Genomic DNA, 16937 nt, shown 5'->3' with positions numbered 1-16937 from the left:
ATACCGTGTATGCTGTTTTAATCTGCAGAAGACTTGACAAAAACTCATGGCTGTGCAAAGCCTTTATTAGTATTCATCTTTATCCTCAGTGTCTCACTGTGGAAAGAAACATGGCTTGACATCTGTGTTATTAAAGATCTAATGTATGCTGGTCAGTTCTCTGCATAGGTGACTGTACAGCTTGATTACACCTAATGATACTTGCTGAACTTCCTTTATTAGTTGGGGGTGGAAGGCGCTTGGGAATTGAAGGAGTTCAGAAGTTTCTTTAAAACTCTTCCTGTAGCAGACATGAAAATTTGATACCCATTTTGATAAAGTTATATTAATTGCAATACAACAAAGAATGTAAATGGCAAAGATGGAAAAAGAAATACTGAGTGTGATTTAGCAATAGACTTCCAAGAGAAATGAAGAAAAACAATCAGTGAAAAAGGATCCTGTGTTCAGAGGCAAAAGGTCTAGACAAATAGAAATGTCATTCTATTTATCCACGTTTCTGACATATTCCTAATTCATGAGAATGGTAGAAAGCTTTATTAACCATCTGTAATCACAAATCTTGCCTTTTTCCCAGTATTGGATATTTTGCAGTGCTTCGCTGGGATTCTGGATTTGAGGAAGAAAATACTTTATACTGTTTTGTCCTCTTATCACTAGAGATATGTTTGATGTAATAAAGTGTGGGAGCTATTTCATATATTCATTGGTCCTGGTTTGAAATGTAAACCCTAATTTATGCCTACTTCCATTTGGGTATATATTTTTTGCCAAGCTTGATTACACTGCAGACTGCACAGCTTGGTGTTTAAATTTATGTCCTATTATCATTAGCAGTACTTTGGCAAGGAAACGACCTTTCTTTTTTTTATTTTTATAAAAATAAACTAATATATCTGTTAAAGTTGATGTTCAGCTTGTATGTCTGAAACTTAGCTTGTGGTGTATTTTATGAAGTTTGAAATAATATTTATGCAAGTTATTCAAGTACTAGAAAAAATGTGTAAATGACTGCCTAAATTTCTAAGCCTTCCCTCTGGAAATGTTGCAGATGTTATTTAATATACTCTATAAAAATCTCATGTATTTCTGATTTTTTTTGACTTCAGGACAGAGAGAGAGAGTTTATATCTCTTGTTAACATTGAGGCAAAATGTTGGAATTTGGAATTGTGAGTTTTTTAATGGGTTTTATGTTCCCATTGGATTATCTAATTTAATCTTTTGCAGTTAAATTTGTACAGATTGCACCAATTTCCAGATGCACCAATTTCCAGATGCACCAATTTCCCTCATACACTTAGATGTATTGGAGACTTCCTATAGAAAGACATTTTAGAACAGAGTGTAGTTCTAGTCCAGGATGACCTGTATTCGAGGGCAGGGCAAACATGGTATGTCTGTAAAGGCCAATGTAATATTCTCATGATTAAGAGAAGAAAAAATTAAATTTCTCGGTCATTGCATATAAAAAATTCCTGCTGAAGATTATATGCTTGCAATGTTCTTGCTATGAATTTCAAATATACACTTGGACTAGTTATTAGGAAGGCTGGACTTTAGTTAGGTGGTATTTGTCAGGTGTAATGGAATTTTGTCTTCTACTTTTTGATAAGTGTCATGATTTTAAGCCCTGAGAAGAAATTAATTCCATCCTAGTGAAAATGGGACAATATGGTATTCTGTAATGCCATTAATAGTGCTCTAGGAAAATTCAGATTTTAAAAGAAATTTTTAAGCTAGATTTTTTCTGTTTCCTGTTTTAATACGACTTGGCAAGGCTAAGCCAACTGTGCCTTTGGACAGATAGCAAAGATGATGAATAGCCCTAAAGTTTAGTTTTGTTTGAACAGCTGGAGAATTCCCTTTAATATGGACAGAAATATTTCTGACTAGAGTGATACTTATTTTCCAAAATAGGAAAGATGTCATTCTTCACTGGAGTGAAACATCAAATAAAACAGAATTTTGTAATCCTGTGTTAGTCTCCTGTTAGATGATAAGAGTATAAAAAAGCCAAAGTTTCCTCTGTACCACAGGAAAAAAAGTAAAGCTTTTCTGTTTTCTTGTGGATAATGTTAAACTCCATTCTTCTAAATTTGGGACATTAATGTTTCCCTACCCCAGCTTGGGGGGGAGTGTGATCTTTTATACCCTGTTACTCATTTCTAATTTACTTATAAGAGAGTGAGAAAAAAAGAGGAAATAATACTGTTTTCTTTCAGAGATTGTGAGACTGAGCATAGACTGACATTTTGAGGTAGATGTGCTGTGTTGTGCCAGAGGCACCAATCCCACAAAAAGCCATGCTGGTACCTGCTCGCAGTGCAGCACACCTGGGAGCTCCTGGGTTTTCCCTTACTTGGAAACCAAGATACAGGAATGAAAGCTGGTGTTCCCACCCTTAGAATTTTCTTCTAAAGTGTAGGGCCTTGGGTATGGAGTAATTTTTTTTTCCCTGAAGAATGTTAATCCTGCAGTCTTTTAATATTCTGATTTTTACTGCTATTACTTTCCTATTTTGCTTTTGATACCTGGTGATTGGATCAAAGGAGAAAATTTGTCTGCAGTTCTAAATTTGCTCTTTTTTACCCTTAGGATTTTGTTTTCACGAGAAGAAATTTTATGCCCTCTCAGAAAGTAAACATTAGTAAATAGAAATAATTTGTATTAAAAGATGTTTAAAAATGACACAGCCTTCATTGAGTGATGTTGCAGTTGTTAATTGGAGATTCATAATCTGTTACCTGCCTGCCTTAATTTTTACCTTTGTGTTTCTTTAACAGGGTGCTGCACTTTTGATGAGCCTCTGAGTTCCTGTGGCTACAGCCAGTCAGATGATGATGATCTCAACTGGGATCAGGTGAATGCGCCGGTGAAGCCGTCCTCAGGTCAAGGGATGCCATCGGGTTCGTCTTTATTTTGCTTTTTTTCTCTTCAACATTAGATTATGTGTTTGTCCAGTGCTTATTAGCAGTACTGTTCTTAAAATGCTGCTTCATCTTTGTCTAGTTAAGTTAAATACTCAGATTTTCCAGGTGATTTCTATGAGGGATATTTTGCAATTCAAAGGTTTGGCTTTGTGGTGTGGGGAGTATAAAGGTTTGAAAGAAGAAATAGAAACTTGGTGTTGTTGGGGAAGGCCAAAAGAAAACAGAAGGGTGACATGAAAATTAATCTGAAGTAGTACTAGAAACAGGCAGACAGGGCTTAGTGAGAGAGAAAAGGAAGACAGACTTAGGTATTTTCATTGAAGGATATAATCATCAAAATCTCTTATAAAAAGATTGAGAGAGAAGAAGAGGTGAGTGAAAAAGCAAAGATATCCCAAAACAAAGGATCTCTCAGGATATTATGCTCACTGAATTTAAAAGGTAGTTGTGATACTATTATTTAATGTATTTTTGCACTGCATGGAGTTGGACCTTGTTCCGTAGCTTCAACCTGTGCATTCTGCTGAACTACAAACTCACTCTAGTAATAATAGTCATTGCCGTAGTAGTTTACCCACAGAAATATGTAAAATTTGGCCACTGGTTTTAAACTGTTCACTAGCCTAAAATTTACCAGTTGTTCTTTTTTCTAGTTTGTAGCCAGGCTTGTTAACACTTCCCCCCATGTACTGATCTCCATTTCCTGGGATATGATTGCCTACAGCCCAGCTCAGCATCTGCTTTGGCTTTTACAGACTAAGCCTCAAGTGACTCTTATCACCTTTTTTCAAAACCAAAAGACCACTAGATAAAATCGCTGGTTGTAGCATTGTGGGACTTCTGAATTAATCTCATAACTTAGTATAAATATATTCATAAAACTTAAAAGCATTGCAGATGAATGTCCCAGTATTTCACATCCCTTTCAGTGAGGTCTTTAAAGGACCCATAATGTACTTAGGTGTTTATATAAAATCTTTTCCAAAGTTGTTCTCAAGAAAAGTGTTCCTCCCTCATTTTTGAGTGAGGGAGTTAGAAAATAGACAAAGTGAATCTTTAGAAGTGACAGTATGAACAAAACCTGAACATATGCCCTCATCATTACTGTAGCAATAAATATGCTGATGCATGATATGCACAATCAGCCTTAGATATCATTCACTTGTAAAAAAAAAGGCTTTCAGTGTATTTCACTCTAGATTTTCCAGTGTCACCCTGAGTTGTGGATGACATCTAAGGTTCATGGCTGAAGTACCTTTTACACTTTGTTTCCTCTGGCAAATGCAGGGTTTTTTTGTTTTTTTTTTTCTTCCAAATTCAAGATAGATGTTCAGTTTATCTAAGTCCTGGCATTTGGATCATCATGCTAGATTGAGTTCATCAACCTAGATAAAGGATGTTCTTTCAAATTCCTTTTTAAACTGGCTTTCGCCCAGTGGTCTTGGCATGTACTGCTAAACATTTTCTGAACTATTTTATTAGTGCTTGATTGTTGCTCAAGTTGGAGACAACAGACACAGTTTATCAGCCATCTTGGCTTGTGGTACAAAATATGCATTCTTTTTTCAGTCACACCACTGGAATTCTTTTCCTATTCCAAATTTCATTCATTACTCTCCCCACTTGAATTTGTGAAAGCAATTGTTGGTATGTGATGTTCAGTCTTCTTGGCAGATAGAAGAGATTTAAATCTGTGCTCTGTTCTCTGATGACCACAGGCTTGAAGATATTTTGGGGTTTTTTTTCTCAGTGGCAGGATTCTAGACTAGGGACTGGCATGCCTATAGAAGGAAAATGATACATATCATTTTATTTATCAGATGTCATACAATTTGTTTCTTATTTGTCTTCTTGCATTTTTATCAGAAGTCAGAAATAATGTTCTGATGATCTAATAAAAATCTATTTAATTTGGTAACAAATTCTATTTACAGTTTAGGGAGTTTTATTTCTGCCCGTAAAGGATGATGAATATTCTTTTGGAGCATTGGGTCAGAAGATGAACGAGTTGGTCTGAGGAGGGTTGAGGATATTGGTGCCTTGAAAGGTCAAAAACCCCTTTAAAAGGGAAAGAAATGCTCATTTTTTGCAAATGAGAAGCACTGTGTCTAACGGCACGATTTAGTCAAGTGGTATCTAATTTTTCCTCATAATTTCATCTAGACAGTTTCTTCTTGTTCAAATCATCATCTTAATGATTTTAATTAGTTTTCAGTTAGCCTTAGCCAGAGGGTTATGTGATACACTTAAAAAATGATTTCAAGTAGTTTGTCAGCAGTTTCTGAGCTACATATTCAGGAAGAAATAACTTCAGATGATAATGAATAGAACATCTTAAATTAATGGTTTGTGGGGAATTCTTGGCTTGAAAGCAAAATGCTTTATGCAACAATGTTGTAATACTAGACTGAAACAAGAACTCTCAGTTCTGTACTCCCTTGTCAGAAGAAAAAATTAATGCACATAACATTCCTAATTTCAGGCAACATGCTCCAGTGAGTGAGTTGATGTCGATATATAATTCTTTTATAATTTCGTAGCAGTCAGGGGGAAGCACACAAGTTACGGCTTTTGATTTCTTTTCATCCACGTGAGAGTGTTGAGAGCATAGCTGCACTTCAGATAGATAAATACTTTGGCTTGATATGTTATTTCAGTGGGACAAAATCTCATCTAATATTTATGCATATGTGTGCATGCTTTAATGTACACACAGTTTGCATGTTTGTGAATATTTGAGATCTTGTTTTAGATGAAAACTACTAAACTGTATCAAAGGTAATAATGAAAAAATCCCAGGAGTGTTTCTTACAGTGAGCTTCAACCTCTGCTGGATTGTTACAGTAGGGTGCTAGTGTTCTAATTTTTTTGATAAATATGAGCATGGCTTTTAATCAGTCAGTATTAATCTGAAATTGTGTTAAATAGACCCAAAAAGTAAGGAGATGTATGAATTTCTTTATAGATTCAAATGAATTAAATGAATGTTGTTAATCCACTGCTCTTGTGTTTTAAGTGTCCTGTGAGTCAGATGGAGTAAATGCTGTTTGGAAGATTAGCTCTTCCCATTTCTCAGCCTGTCTTCTCCTTGTCCTTCTGTTCCAAAAATGTGTGCTTAAAATAGTGTTCACAGCTGTAATTACAGAAACACTTAGTCATTATTAATGCCATCCTGCATTATCCTGTCGAACAGTTACAGCAGTTTGATATTAATGTGTTTATGTAATACAGATTTACAATAACAGCTAACTGTGAGCCCTCTGGTTGTAGCCCTATAAAAATGTCTTCAGAAGAATATGCCCAAACAATAGATTACTCTATTGGCAAGGTGTGAGCTGCAGAAGTGGCCTCTGTGAGAAGAGGTCAGGGATGCCCCTTGTTGGACGCATCTGGGCACAGCCACTGGACCTACCACTGGACAAAGCTGAGCTCCTGGTGCACCTCTGGGATAGAATGTTTAGGAAAGGGTGGAAGCCACTGGGCAGCAGCTGTCAGAGAGAGAAGTGTGAATATGTGTGAAAAACAGCCCTGCAGACATCCAGATCCGTGCCAAAGGAGGAGGAGGAGCTGCTCCAGGCAGTGGAGCTGAGTCTCCCCTGCAGCCCATGGTGAGGCAGCTGTGCCCCTGCAGCCCACGGGGTCCATGGTGGAGCGGAGATGCACCTGCAGCCTGTGCATGACCCCACACCAAGAAAAGGTGGACATTTCCTGAATGAAGCTGCAGCCCATGCAGAGGAGTCCACACAGGGGCAAATTTTATCACAGGACCTGTGGCCTGGGGGTCACTGGAGCAGGATGTTTCTGAAGGACTATGTCCCATGGAAAGAGGTTGTTTTGGGGTTTTTTTGAGATACTTGAGTACGTTATGTTAGTTCAGATACTGCTACAGTAAGTCATCACTGACAGTGATGCAATTAGAATTTTACTTATTATCTAAGAAATGGAAACATTGTCAGGAGTCTTCTGTGATTTGTCATTTCCTGGATATAATTTCTGTTCGTGTCTGTGTATTTTTTTATGAAACACTATGTTCAGTTGTGTAGAATCTTTCTATGGTGTGTACCAGTTACAGCTGATTTCTAAAGGACAGTAGTATCATTTTTATTTGATGCAGTGGTTGGTTTGATATCTCTGAGGGGATGTCACTGCATTTGCAACAAGTCACTGGCATCAGCCTTTCATTCATTTTAAAACAGTTCAAACCCAAATGTAAATCAAATCTTCACAGGCTGCCATTCACTGTGTTGAAAGGATGCTTCCTGTAATGAAGCTTTCTATGTTTAATACAGTGCTGGTCAGAGCCAGGATGAGAATTCTGTTTGTGCTGTTTGAGGTCATAACATATGATTTTCATGGCTATATGTGATATTTTGATTGGCCTACTATGCTTATTTGTATTCTGAATATGTACTGTTACTTAATGCCTATGCAGTGTCTGCAGAAAATGCTTATAATGCTTATTGTTTAAAATGGCCTCTTGATACCTAGTAACCAGACATGCAGAGCTAGCATATATTCTATAAACAAGGCAGTGATTCAGAGAAGTATTTATTATTATGGAATGTGAAGCAGTTGTGTGAAAAATGTACATTGTGGTTTAATTGTGCATAGAAGAGTTGTGATCCATTTTAAAAGACAGATAAAGTGATCAGTCTGCAAGTGTGAGTTCAAGCCAACTGCAATGTTTTATCATGTAAAATTATCGTTCTTTGATATTGTACTTTATCATTAAGCACATTTTAGCACTGCATTGCATTTGTGTTGTATAGTAGCAGGGATACTTCTGTTTGCATTCATATTGAAAAAAATGAAATACATTTCTTACTCAGTCCTATTTCCCCCATATTACTTTAAATAGCTGCATTTTTAATTCATTTGAATGCTATCTAGGGATAATATAAAGTACTATCAAGGTGTGGGAGTTGCAGCTTGCTCACTATGTTAAAGTTAAATTTTTTCATAGAATTTTCTAGACCTGGAACAGCAGCATGTTATTTTATTGCACATCCAGGTAATAGCTGTAGCCATTAAGGACATGCCTTTTGGCAAGCAGCTTCAGCTTCCAATTAACTGTGCAAGTTAACACTGGTTGCTGCTAATACAGAGCACCATGGAGGTCACACAGAGCAAACCACCTGAGCAGGGAGCCAGAGCAGCTCTGTGCTGCCATGGCTACCGTGCCAGCACTGGAGGGGTTGGTTACTTTAAAAACACACCTAAAGACTTACTGAGTGGTGTGCTTATAACAGGTCTGCTCAACAACAAGATGCCACCAGCTATGTCTGAGGTATTGCTTATTGTATAGATCATTCTTGTAACTTCTGACCTGACTTAGAGATTTCAGCACCTGGCACAAATTCTGGGTTTGTTACAAATATTGAGCATCTATCATTCTTGCAAGGGGAAGTAGATTAATCAGCATCAGAATCCCTCTTTTTTAATCACTGATGGACAATGTTCCTAGGTTGCTTAGTAGGTGAAGTAGGCAAATTATTATAGTGTATTTTGCCTGCATGCCTAAGCTTTCAGAAAATTAGTGCTAGTGTTATATTTCACCCTTTGTTGTATATGTTCTCATATATGACTTTTAGTTTGTACATTTTAGAGCAAATGATTTTGTCTATGAACAGTGTAATTTATGAAGTAATAATACCTAACGTAGATGTCTGATTTGCAGATTTTCATTTGAAGTAACATGCTTTCTGTAGTGTTCATATCTGTAACTTCAGGACAGCAGTTTTCTTGTTTTCTTATGCATTCCATCAGCCATCTCATATTTGAGTGCAAAATTGCAGAACATACTCCAAGTCACGGAAGTAAGCGGGAGACACTAGATTAAAAGCACCAGTAGCTGATAAAGATTTGTTCAAGATGTTTGACTGAAATAGGATGATATAATAAATTATAGCACTTTTTTTAATGTTTGAGGAACTATCCTCTTCTGTAGAAGACAGAAATTACACGAAAGATCTGGGAAGTCACTTCTCGTTAAACCAGAGTATTCTCAAAGCAACCTGGAAGATAAAGTTGACTGCTGAGGGTAATTCTGAGTAGCACCATGTAGTGCCACAGAGTGCTAAGCAAGTCCTCTAACCTAATTCATTTACCTTGCTGTGATTACATGTTTCCTGCTGAGATTATATCTAACATCTGCCATCATATATGCTGAGAAGCAGCTAAGATAATAAGCTACACATTGGAGCTGGGTTTGAAATGGATTTCTTGATAGCAAAAACTTTTGAGATAAGAAAGTTCTTTTTTGTTACACATCAGAAACTCAGTCTCCCTCCCCGTCTTCCACCCATAGTGCCAGACACTATCCTGCTGGTTAAGTGCATCAGAATCTAAATTTAAAATAGAAGCACTCTGAATAACTGGTGGTTTTTTTGTGTGCTTGTTTTTCCTTCCTAGACTCCTCATGATGAGTTCATTCAGATGAAGTAGGAGTATTCCAACAGGAGAGAGGAAGTTAAAGTAAGAGAATCCCAACAGGAGAGAGACTAAGTGCTCATGTTGTAAAGTCTGTAAAAACATACTTTTTTAGAATACTTTGGGGTGAACTGCCATTTTTGAAGTGGAATATTGTCTGGAAAAGAAGAATGAGGTTACTTCTGGTGAGGGCTCTTGGTTCAAAAAAGACCACACAGAGAATTCTCTTTTCCTGGGTATGTGCCCAAGACATGCAAATGAACCTCAGGACACTTTAATCTAGGTAGTTTGAGACTGGGGTAGTAGCAAGTAGTTTGAGACTGTGGTAATAGCAAGTAGCACGTGCTTCAGTCTAGGGTTCCCTAGGGACTCACTCTGTGCTTGAAGGCATGTTACTGCACCCTGCCATGGTGTCCGACTGAAACCACTGCAGTTTCTGCTCCACTTTTAGCAGACTTGTAAAAAGTACCAATACAATTTTTGTGCTTGTTTGCCTGGCTGTTTTCTTCTGTTGAGGAATGAAAATACTTTACCAGTTTGAGCAAAGCTGTGGCCAGTAAAAATCCCATGAATAAACAGTAAGTCTGAAAATGCTCCTGTAGGAGCTGCACTCTCTGCATTGCAGGATCAAGAGAAAGGAGAATAATCAGAATAGTTCTAAATAAGCTTTTTCTTGTTTAGTAATTAATCTACTGGAAAAAAAGCCTCTTAATTTCTTGCAGTCTTCAGGGCTTTTCTTTCAGTCTCATGCTTATCCCATTAGATTTCTTCTCATCCATCCTGCCCTTTAGAAACTAATAAAGAGTGGATCAAAACCTTTCCTTGCATCTGCAAGCTTTAAAGGGTGGAACGTGACTGCCTCCATTTCAGGGCCTAAGTCAGTTGTTACCCAAGTTAGTAGTTTATCTTTTAAAACAGTTCTTCATAGGCATAGTGAAAATGTCTGTCCAGTGTCTCCAGTGAGCTGGAGACAGACTCCATGACTCCTGGGAGAGTAAATGTTACAAATTTTTAGGGATTTTAAAAAAATAATTTAAAAAAATTTAGAAATGTAAGAGGAATTTCTTGTTTCACTTAGATTTATGGGAGATTTTTCATACCCTTTGACAGCACTTAATTTGTTGGCAGGCATTGAAACTGATAGCGTGTTGTTAGCAGGTCTAGTTGTGACTAATAGGAGGGGCCAAAAGGTCACTGATTGAGACAGAAGTTGTTAAATGCTGCATGTGGCTCCAAGTGCTCCCAGATGTCTACACTTCTGCTCCCAAGTTGAGGAAAGTCATTTGGGAGTTTGTCATATGGGAAATGTGGCAGCAGAGATACGTTGGTGCAGAATGGATGGATTGGTTTTTATTTTATAGGTAAGTCTTCTGCTATCTGAAGCTATTTGATTTCCTAGAATTTCAGACAAAGTCTGAAATTTGCAGAACTCAAGAGCCAGGGAAGAAGCAATTACATGAACTTCATGAACTGAATTAAAGAGCTCGGTACTTTTTTTCTCAGTGTTAAAGTAATATACTTACTTCCCTCACCAGCTGACATAATGCTTTTTCTATCTTGAAGTCACATTTCCAATCAACTGCTTTTCAGTAGCACAAAGAAAAAAAAAAAAAAAAGCTGTCTGGACCTCATTGAAAATGTAATGATGTACACAGTCATTTAATGAGAAAGCAGGTGCAGGTAATTATCCAAGTCATAATGTTGCAGCAGCTAATAACATCAAATATTTGTGATAATTGCAAGCAATTGATCACAGTTCTGTGCTTCTCATGTGTAACAGATTAAAAACACTTTTCAATACACATGTATTCGTGTTAGAACATGGAAGCCACAGATGTACTTTTCTCACCAGTAGATCCATGTTCAAGTATGTCTGCTTAAATTTTTACCATTTCACTTTTCCCCATGACTTAGAGGAGAGGAACATCCTTCTGCCAAATTTGAGTTCCTATTCCCCCATACTCTTACACTCTTTACCTGTTGTAGATGTCACAGTCAACTCTTGTGTCATTCTGGTTTCTGCTGGAGCACCATGTGAGTCCCAGTGTCCTGCAGGGGGGGGGTCTCCTAGTATCTGATGCATGTGCAGCTCAGGTGTTGTTCTTCTCAGCATGGCTCTCTCCTGCAGTTACACAAGAAATAGATCAAAGACACAGTTACAATGGGATGATCCTTAATGTATTCCCTTACTTGTATGTTGAGAGCTACAAAAGAAAGGTAGGGAATGGAAATTTGCTAGGGGCAAATTTCTTTTATGCCAGGCCTGTGTGATAAGACCACTGCTCAAAGGAGTTCAGAGATGCTTCTTTCTGAGGCTTTTTTACATTCATAGCTTAAAGGTGCAAGGAAATGATGAGGAACCTAAGTTGGTCATAGCCCTCTTTCTGCACATTTAGAAATGAATCTGTAGAAGAGAAATTTACCTTTGTCAGGCATTTCAGAAGGCTCTGGGAGGAAAATAGAAAGTGAAGAGAAGCAGGTCCGTGGTTCAATCTTTTATGTGTAAAGTATTTTAGCAGTTTTCAGTTAGTAGGAATCAAAGGCAATTACTGTTTGAGTGGCAGCACATACACAGTGGTTCTCACACCTTAGGAAAGGGCTGATTAAAAGGGTGGTGTCATGATTTCTTACAGGTGGTGTCCCAAGAAGGAACTGAAAGAGAGCACAGGCTTTCAGAGGAATATTCTGGGCTTTATCTTGTCTTTATCCCAGATAAGGAAGGGTGCTTCTGTAGGAGCTGGTAGAGAACCTGAGGAATGGGATATAAAACTTGATGCTTTTCTCAGCATTTCCTTTTGAGGTTTCCTTAATAAGCAGCTGCACATTAAATGAAACACCTTTGGAAGATACAGGATGATAATTGATGAGGGTCCTGTTCTGGAGAGATCAGCTGGATATTGTGTACCTGCTCTTGAGCTAGTGCCTCTGGGAACTGATTAGTCTAAAAAGCATTAGGCAGGACAAAGTGAAGATGTTACCTGTGTTTTGGAAGCTCAGTGTGTAGCAGCTATAGAAATGATTATGTGTCAGAAACAAAGAAGTTGTCATATTCTGGATTAGACTTGATCAGCAACAGCATCAGGTTCCTTCATGAGAGTACAGTGTGCTATGCAAAATTTAAGGCGGCCCATAGCTTCCAATTTTACAGTGGAATAAATGGATATACCATGTATAAAAAGATGTGTTACATCTTTCAGCAATCACATTTAGGTGTTACGTGTGCTATGGTGTTCTTGCCATGTTTAATTTTAGTGTGAGGTACATTTGTGAAGGCAGAAAGTTGTTTGGAGAAATTTCAATTCAGGCATTTTACTTGCTTGGCTGGCAAAATGGAAGCAGCTTTATGTGCGCATGGCAGATTTTTTCATTGCTTTTTAGTATAGCAGTAATAACAATTGTATAATTAGTAAGAATTTAATTATTATTTTAGGTACAGCAACGAAAAGCTATATTTTGCCAGGATATATTGTAGCGCCTCTTGAATTTAAATTATCTATGTTTTAGTGTGTCTACATCCAGTTGTATGTTTAAGTTAAAATAAAGCATTTAAACAGGTAATTTTAACTTCTGTGCTAGTCTGTAAAGAAGCAAAGTTAAATAAAAAAAAGAAAAAAGAAAAAGCCATTGGAGTGTGCACCTTGGATAGATGAAGTCAATTAATAGTATTTCTACATGTAAAAGCCAGATTTATATTAGGCGTAGTCTTCACCACTGCACAGCACCAGCAGGATATCAGTATTTCTCTAAAGGTAGACATCTATGTTAATTAACTTGGTCCAATCTCCCCTGCAGTTTCATCATTCTTATCTCTTCTTCAAGCCTGAATGTATTGCAAATGTCTCCAACTCTGAGCTGACATTCTCTCTAGTATTATGGTTCAGACTAAATGCATCCCTTTCTACCAAGTTATTCTCCTTTAGAGATATGGTGGAGGTCAGCTTTGCGCAACTGCAGTGATGCTCTGACTCAATAGCAAGTGGGTCATAAAGAAATCGCCATAAAAATGTTTTACTCCTGGAATCTGAAATCTACAATTGTTATGAGATACTGAAAGATATTTAGCAAAGCACATGTGAAATCATCCTGACAGAAATAAAAAGTTTTGTGGGTTTCTTTCCAATTAATGAATTTGCCTTTAAAGTTCCCGAGAAGAGCTCCTCTGAGATCTTTATTAACCCATATTGCTGTCATTCAAATGAAAATACTCATTTGGAAAAGCTACTAACACTGCTTTGCCACCTGTAATATGGAAATAAAAATGTGTAATGCAGCGATGCCGCTATTTATCTTTTGTATTTGTCAAATAAGGCCTATGCTATGTAATATAGCATAAAGAGTATAGAAGATCCTTTAGTATAATCTCAGCTTGCCTAATTTCTTTCACTGGTGAATCTTCTTCATATTGAAAGGAAAAGCATCTGAAAACATGTAACCTGAGGCCACTATTTTGTGTGTTAATAGGTAGCCTGCTTTATTGATGGTGTGAAAGCAAATTTATTTTGCCTTTTAAGAATCTTTCAATATTGTTCTAAGGCTGAAGCCTAACAGAAGCTCTAATTTTTGTACTATGGTTGCTAAGTGAGAGATTTTTGTAGTAGAAGCAAACTTTAATTGCCAAAACACTCAGTTTTATTACTTTGAGATTCTGGAGTTTTGTTACTTCAAGATTCTTTTCTTGTTCTATTCTGTACAGTTCATGTGCCATTCTCCCTTCCTGGGAGAATATATTTATTTACAAGAATTTTATTCTCTCATCCTTTTGTTTTAATCTCAGTGTGTGCATGAGATTTCTGTGTTCATAATGCCTCTCTAAATTGTGCTGAATCCTCTAGCCACACACAGACTTTACATTTTACATCAGCTGTCCTGTTTGCTTATTTCTCTCTTTGCCAAATTTCTCTCTTTGCCACCTCTAACTCTCGGTGCTTTTTCTAAGCATAGTTATTTTTCATAGATTCATTTCCTAGAAAAAGCTTTGTTGGTGTACTGCATTTAAACATATCAATGATGCAAAGTCTAGGGAAGCACAGACTGTTAAATTCCCTAAAGGATTCTGGGATATCTTTTTACCTAATAGTTCCCTGAGCTTTGCTTTGCCTATTAAAATGTGCTCCTTTATGTTCTTCCTCATTTGAAGAAAATTTGATGGAACACTTGAAGATAGGTCTAGAAAAGCACACACATTAATATTTATGGCTGTGTGTGTTTCGACTCCAGAAGGGCTGACTAGCAACTGGATATAACCATGTTGATTTTCAATACATCTGCTGAGCCACAGGATATTCTGAGCAAGGTGCTTGCATTTACTTTGAAACTAACACATGAAGAGATTCGGTTTCACTTGGCTTCTGCATGCACAGGTGCATTACTTATATTCAAGATAAGTGGAATTAGCCTGCTTTTTTCCAAGGCATTCCTCAATACTTCAATACCTAATGTGAAACTTCATACCACCTGTCCCTTCCATGTCAAGATGAAACTGTGAAAAAGCATGTCTTTAGAAACTGATAAAAGTTTTCTGCCGTTTTTTGGTTGCTAATTAAGTGCAAATAGCAGATAGCACCAAGTTTTGCCCTCATTTGATATTCTTTGTCTGCAGTTCTATAGTTGGTAGTACATGACATGTTAATTATAGCATGGTAATTAAAAATTTAGTTACTCTTTTCCTTTGTTCAGTACATTCTTTGTTATGGTGTCAAAAAGTATTTTGCCTCGAATATTTTTATAGTCTTTTACAAGAGATGTATCTCATCACTGGAAATGGAATTTCTAAGTAAATTTTATTTCTTTTTAACAGAAATGTTTTATTATAAGAGACCACACTTCCTTATGGAAGCTATGATGACAGCATCCTTAAAATTTAGATAAGATATTAATTGTTAGTAATGACTAAAGAAGCCAAAATTGTGTCCAATGTGGCCTTAAGCAGAATTCCAGTTAATCACGTCCATTACTGCCACAGACTTCACCTGAATCTTATTTTCTTATGCTAGGCTAGATATATCCAAATGCTCACAACTAAATTATGCTGCACTGTACTTTGGGAGTATAAGTTCATCATTCTAAATAATGATGAACTTTTATGCACAGTACATGATAAAATGATTTTTCTGTCTCATTCTTTCCTCTCCTGCTCTCTTACTGCTCATCCCTCTGTCTTCACGTCCTTTTTCAGGAATAACAAATGTGAGGGAATAGAATATAAGAGAATAGAGATAGTGCAGAAGGTAGTCTCACTCCTGAGGAGTTGCAGCTGTGCTAATTACCAAAGATTAGGAACAGGCCTGCCCTTAACAGGCCACAGCTGTGTCCAATAAGGGTGAGTGCTATAAAAGAGTGGGCTAGCTCCTTGAGAAGGCAGCTGGAGTTTGTTGGCTGTGCTGTGAGGAAGAAGGAATCAGTGCTGTGAGGTGGTACCTGTGAGAAATCACCAAGAAGGTATGGAACTTTCAGGATAAGATGCCAACAAACAAAGATAGAGTAGCTTCTGCTGTATAGTTGTGTTACCTTAATTTGGGGGATTATAGTTAAAACTCTTTTACATTACAGAAATATAGTTTTACTTTGCAATTCTACATAGTTTGTGTTTTTACTTTGAGTCTCAAATGGGAATACATTTTGTATTTTATTTAAGTTCCTTTGGGTGAATGATTTTTTTTTTTTTTGTTCATTTGTTTTTTTGTTTCTTTACAATGAAAGACACTGCATATCTTAATATTCTGTGTTTTCAAACAGCAGCGCTTTTCAAACATATGTATTACTTCTGGTCAGTGAGAGTGGAATACTAAGCTTCTTTAAGAAAAACCCAACCAAAAAGCCCTAACACCCCCTTGGTCCCAAACTCCTGTAAACCAAACCTGGCCTTTGAAACAATAAACTAACTACTTTCATACTAATAATTGCATAATGATACTGGTGTACAAACTATAGAACAGTTATTAAATGGTACTGCACACAGAGCTAAAGGGAAAAATTCAAGGCAGTAAAGTTGTGTGGTCCACATGGCTGGGAGTGTTAACTTTTCTGCCTCTATAAAACTTTTTTTTTTTTTTTTGACTTCTGGAGGACAAAGACTAACATGGCTTCTAGATTGTCTTAGAACACTGTCCTTTAGGGTTAGTAGCCACTATCTCCCCAAGGTTTCTTTTGTTTTGGGCACAGGCAAGATGCCAGCTGCTGGAATAGGCTGACATCAGATCTAGCCGGGTATTGCTGCAGTTGAGGTTCCTGCAGTTCCCCTCTGTATTTTGCAGTATTTCTCAATAGAGTCAAGAGAGGAACTGAAGTGTTGCTCAGTCTTAGTGCTGGAAGGTATGTTCTTCTTGGAGTTTTAGTCTTTTTTCATTAGCTACATCATACTATAAAGCACCACTTTGTTTAAGGATGCAGGAAACTGAAAACTGTTTTTAAGTGTAGGAAATTAGTCAGAAGGAAGTCAAGGGAGTACACACATTGGGTAAAATATCTGGGGGAAAGAGCAAATAAAATATATAGCTGGAAAAGGATGCTTAGAAATACCAAAAATACATACATACTTTTCTGGTCTTGTGGTAGGTACTGTCTGTCAGCAGTCATC

The 16937-nt window shown here is 37.1% G+C and overlaps 1 protein-coding gene across 6 annotated transcripts in view; it reads left to right on the top strand.

Annotated features, from left to right (window-relative positions):
• The window catches only part of PTPRM (protein tyrosine phosphatase receptor type M), a 441308-nt gene that overhangs the window by 97422 nt on the left and 326949 nt on the right, over nucleotides 1-16937 (top strand). For all 6 annotated transcript variants that reach the window (XM_066561791.1, XM_066561798.1, XM_066561783.1 and 3 more), the window contains exon 2: nucleotides 2786-2908. In XM_066561791.1, the coding sequence (XP_066417888.1) occupies nucleotides 2786-2908 (123 nt within the window). The remainder of the gene's footprint in view (nucleotides 1-2785; nucleotides 2909-16937) is intronic.

This window comes from Molothrus aeneus, chromosome 1, assembly GCF_037042795.1.
Source record: "Molothrus aeneus isolate 106 chromosome 1, BPBGC_Maene_1.0, whole genome shotgun sequence".
Lineage (NCBI taxonomy): Eukaryota > Metazoa > Chordata > Aves > Passeriformes > Icteridae > Molothrus > Molothrus aeneus.
The sequence above is the reverse complement of the archived record's forward strand: the minus strand, read 5'-3'. Positions and strand labels throughout refer to the sequence as shown.